The sequence below is a fragment of the Coffea arabica genome, chromosome 6e (genome assembly GCF_036785885.1).
Source record: "Coffea arabica cultivar ET-39 chromosome 6e, Coffea Arabica ET-39 HiFi, whole genome shotgun sequence".
Classification (NCBI taxonomy): domain Eukaryota; kingdom Viridiplantae; phylum Streptophyta; class Magnoliopsida; order Gentianales; family Rubiaceae; genus Coffea; species Coffea arabica.
This window is the reverse complement of record NC_092321.1, coordinates 58,505,189-58,510,603: the sequence shown is the minus strand read 5'-3', so window position 1 is coordinate 58,510,603 and position 5,415 is coordinate 58,505,189. Positions and strand designations below refer to the sequence as shown.

Sequence of the window (5,415 nt, the reverse complement as noted above, 5' to 3'; positions counted from 1 at the left end):
AATATAGCCGAAACCTGCAGCCAACATTACAAAATGAAAACAAATTTTCTGAATAAAACTCCAAAGCCATTACTGTTGGTAGACTTTTTCTTTTCTTTTCTTTTCTTTTTTGCGCAATTTGATGACTTTTTCTTGTCGGGTTTCTTCAACCTCAGGATGCAACACCTTATTTTTCGAAAGATGCAAACAAGCTTGCATTAGATTAAATGTAGACATTTAAAAATATTTGATATCATTTCGAACTATTCGGAAAGAAATACAAGTACACAATCACTGATAACATACTTCAAACTGACACTGGCACTTCACTATTTATTTAATTTTTCCATATTACTATTTATTTTTACCCATATTTCTTGGCAAAGAGGGAAAGAGCATTTTTCGGGTGCATGGTTAGTCCTGGCATAACTTCAGTATCTACGTCTTCTGCTTTCATCCCAAAAGGCAATTTCCAATCTAAATGATACAGAAGATTTGCCAGTGCAAGTTCCACTGTTGCGAGTCCTAGAGAAAATCCAGGGCAGCCTCTGCGTCCAGCTCCAAATGGGATCATTTCAAAATCTTGTCCACGAAAATCAATATTACTATTCAAAAATCTTTCTGGGATAAAATCATCTGGACTTTTCCAACATTCAGGATCTCTTCCAATGGCCCATGCATTAATGAAAACTAATGTTTTGTACTTAATTTCATAGCCTTCGATTGTGCATTCTTGTGTAGTTTCTCTTGGCCCTAGAAGTGGAGCTGGAGGGTATAATCTTAGAGTTTCTTTTATCACTGCTTTTAGATAAGGAAGCTCCTGAATATCTTCTTCATCTACTCTTCCTTTTTCTCCGACCAATTTTCTCACTTCTGCTTGTACTTTGTTTAGTGCAGAAGGGCTCTTCATCAGGGCTGTCATTGCCCAAATAATTGCTGCTGCAGCTGTATCCGTCCCAGCAATAAATATATCCTGTGATAAAAGGGTAAACGATAATTATTAAGGACCATATCAACTATTTTAACGCAAAAAAAAAACTTTCAGTTTACTTGATTTATGTTCAGAAAACCATGTACCAATATGCTTGTTAAAGAAGATGAAAAAAGAAAGAAAGAAGAGGAAATTCAACAGTTGATTATCTTGAAAATAGGGATATACTACCATGAGAATTGCCTTTATGTGATCCCAAGATAGGCCTATAATTGATGATTGTTCTTCTTTTAGCTGAATTAAGAGATCGAGCAAATCATCTTTCATGCTTTGTGGTCTGTTTGGATTGAGATGCTCCTGTATCAACTCTTGGTAGAATAAATCCAGCTCATTGAAATTCTTCTCAAGACGTTCAATAATCCCAGAAAATTTATCTACCCAACTGAATGAAGGAAAATAATCTGAGATGAAGAAACCCCCAATCATGGCCTGGGATTCTTGTAAAAGTTTATCGAATCGCTTTCTCTCGTGCCCTTCCTCATCGTACCTCTTTCCAAAGGCAACTCTACATATTATAGTGCTCGTCAAGGACATTATTATGGTCCTTAAATCAACTAGTTGTGATGAAGATGAGAGATTTAGTATCTTTTGAATCATGCTCGAAATTTCATCTTCACGAATGGGACGAAAAGATTGTACTCTTTTAAGGCTAAAGAGTTGGAGGACACAAATCTTCCTCATTTCCCTCCAGTAGTCACTGTAAGGTGAGAATGCAATATCCCTTCGATTGTATGATAGCTTTTGCCGCCCAACAGAAGCTGGCCGGCCGGAGAACACAAGATCATGGGTTGTCAGGGCCTGTTTTGCCATTCTTGCTGAAGAAATAACTAGTACTGGTACTGAACCAAGCTGTAATGATATGAGGGGGCCATATTTCTTGGAGAGTTGGCTTAGGAATTCATGAGCCTTTTCACTGTCGAATTGGTGCAAGTTCCCAATGAATGGGAGCCCTGGAGGACCTGGTGGTTGACGGATATTTCTGAGTTGCTTGTGCTTTTTACCTATGGATACGAGGATTGAAAAAAGGAGCAATAAGAGAAAAAGCATTGTCATCTTTAATCGAAGGATAGCAGTGAAGTGAGATAGGTTCAAGGGCTCAGTATTTAAAGGCGCTGAAAGGTAATTAGAATGTCACTAGGAGCCTGTTTGTGGAAACCAACCTGGATTCGGGTTTTTCCAATTGAATTCTACCCAATTCTGTCCAGTTGATATAATTATTACCATATTTGGTGTAAACTTATATAATTTTAGTGTAATCATGAAATTCATCAACTCGTACCCAAAATTGTAGGAGTTTATATCATATATTAATTAGATTGAACTGGACTAGAAGTCAATTGTAGAGCCCCATTTCCAACCAACCTAAACCTATCATAACTTTATACGTACATATACTTATATATACATATACATATATACATATATATATGTAAAATATATGGAGATTCTAAACCTTGAAATTATATATGTCAAATATATGAAAAGCCCCATTTCCACATATTTTGTCCATTTAGGAAACAAAAGTTTATAGTTTTAGTCTAATATGTAATACATTTTGGTAGGACCACACTATAAAATGTAAATGGAATTCCTGGTCACTAAAGCACTCAGCTCAAATTAGCAAGGAATCAAACTGAGGAAAAAAACTTGTCATGAATCGTGAGACTTGAAAGTGATTTGGCTCCAGAAGAACGAGCACGCTCTTGATGCAATAGGATTCTAAATGAGACTATCAACCCAGTGAGTTAAGTCTTTAAACTTATCAAAAAATTACTTGACACCATATTCAACTCCCGTTTATGGGTGGTTTACCATTGAATAAAAACGGGTTAGCCTGATTTTTCTAGAGCTCACATAGTCCATAATCATTTACTCCTTGCTCATGATGCTAAATGAATCAATAATGAATCTCATGGAGCATCTCTGCTGTAGAATGAGTCCAAAATATGCAGCCAAAAAAAACTGGTTCCAGAAATGTTGGACAATGTCGAAGGATAAATAATGAGTTGACTTTTGTAGAGGTTGGAGCATGATTACTGTGTTTTGATTGATTGCAAGTATGAAAAAATCAAAATGGTTATCAGAAGATGAACAATTTTTGAGAGACAAAACTATCTGCACAGTTTGAATTACTGAGATTTGGGAGCATAATCCTATTTAATCTCCAGTGATTACAAGTGCATCATTGTGTGTTTATAGGAAAAAACACAAATGATTCCTTATGTTTTTCCTCCATTTGATTATAAGTCTTTCACATTTAAGATGAATCATTTTGTTCTCTCGGTAATTCTTAAGGAGTTCCAACTTGGTAAAGTCCACTTTTTGTCTTAAAAAAACACTAATAGATTACGTGAATAAATATGGGGAAGAAAATTAAGCAAATAACGTTTGGGTTTTTTTTTTTTTCATTTGTTTGCTCTCAAACCCATGAAGAATCCTATCCTTTTTCCCTTGAGATTTTCCCTTATTGGCCTTTCGCAAAATATGCATAAAGAGACACACAACATGTCACAAAACCAACAAATAAATGAAGATGCATAAGAAGAGAAGAGAAGAAAACTTCAGGCTGTATTTATTGATGAGACAAAAATAGGAATAGAGTGTGCAGCCAAATTTTATTTTCTCACATTTTGATAAAAGTCCATTTTTTGCCATAAAAATACACAAATTAATGCGCTACACAAAACCCTAATTCTTTTCCACAAAACTCACAAACAAATAAGGATAACAAAGAAAAAAAAAGAGTAAATAAGGATAACAAAAAAAAAGTCGATAACAAAGAAGAGAAAATAAGAGAATGAGTGGATGTCGATGAGAGAAATAATTGAATAGATTGTGCAGCCATTCTTTTTTCGTCTTAAAATTACATAAGACACGATTGCACGAGGTATGCGTGGCAGGATTCAGGACCAAAAGCTTTTGGGCCGACACTTTAATTTGCACGGGAAAAACACGGCTATATAAATCTAGGTTTATCCTCATCCAACCATAAAGGGCACAAGTCAACATGACTGGACAAGCAAATTAATCAAGCTTTTAGAGCACCAATAATATGACAATATGGGAGGGAAATGGGAAACCAAGTAGAATTGTGATGTGTTGTATTGAAGCTCGGCTGGTACAAATCAAAATCTTCCACCAGTTCTTGTGACCCATTCACACAAAATCACTGTTCAACTTTGGGGGACTAACTTGTCAAGTGACTCAGTGTCACTTGCATGATTGTTCCAAATTCTTATAGAGTCACGTTTATCATTTTGATTTCATGGAACATGGTTTCCTTACTCCGATCACAAATTTCCTGTGTCAGAATGGTTATTTGTGGAGCAACGTAATAGTCATATCACATCTATATCTATATCTATATTTATGTTAAACAGCAATTAGTCATATCACATCTATATCAATATCTATATTTATGTTAAACAGAAAGTTTGTTTTCAAGATCCAGTTTAACTAGTAAAGACATTAGTTAAATTATTGTGAGATTATTGGTTCGACTTTCAAGCTGCCACTTTTCCCCTTTACTTCTTATGAGTCTTTGAGTCTTCATTGAACCTAAATCAGAAAAGGAAAAGAAGAAAAGGAACAAATAGCAAGTTTATTTTGGACTTTTAGTGATTTAGATTCTTTTCAGCAATACCCTGAACATAATATATTAAGGCTGTTTTATGACTCAAAATTTGAACGTTATTATAACACTGTTGATGGTATAGGTGTAATATGGAATTTGATATATATATATACATACATATATATATATATATATATATATATATATATATATATATATATATATATATATATATATATAAGTAGCTATTTTAATCATAGTGTCTCTCACTCCTACATGGCATGCCTAATTGAAGAAAATTAATGAGTTATGGGGTTTGAGTTTTACCCATACTAATCCTATTTGGATTATATTATGTGTTTAAAAATTATCTGTAATTTTAATATAACTTTAGAAAACAATCTTAATAATATCTGTTTTCTACCAAATTATTATATACAATTATAGTAACACCTTTTTAAATCACAATTATTAAAATCTTACATTCCCATGAATTACTTTCTTTCACCACCATAATCTTATCTTAATGATATATGTTTTCTACCAAATTATTACATAGAAGTACAGTAAAACATTTTTAAATCACAATTATTGAAATCTTACAGATCTCATAAATTACTTCCTTTTACCACTATATCATTAATTAGTATTCAAATTATTCATCATATTTTCTCTTAATTTTGAATTAACTTAGTGTAAAAAATAATTAACTATTACACTAATAGATTTATCAATATTATTGAAAATTAAATATTTATTGATGAAGAAAAATGGATTGCTAGATCATTTTCTACTTAATTAATTATGAATATATAGTTCTAAGTTTATGGTCATTATAAAAATTTAAATTATCCAAAAGAATATTTATAAA

The 5,415-nt window shown here is 32.9% G+C and overlaps 1 protein-coding gene across 1 annotated transcript; it reads right to left on the bottom strand.

The window, feature by feature from the left end:
- Positions 1-279: 279 nt before the first annotated feature.
- LOC113696857 (6,7,8-trihydroxycoumarin synthase-like) lies at positions 280-2,019 on the bottom strand. The gene is made up of 2 exons (XM_027216242.2): positions 1,142-2,019; positions 280-952 (listed from the first exon to the last, which is right to left on the bottom strand). Exons 1-2 carry the CDS (start codon positions 2,015-2,017, stop codon positions 344-346), a joined length of 1,485 nt encoding a protein of 494 aa, XP_027072043.1. The 5' UTR covers positions 2,018-2,019; the 3' UTR covers positions 280-343.
- Positions 2,020-5,415: the final 3,396 nt, after the last annotated feature.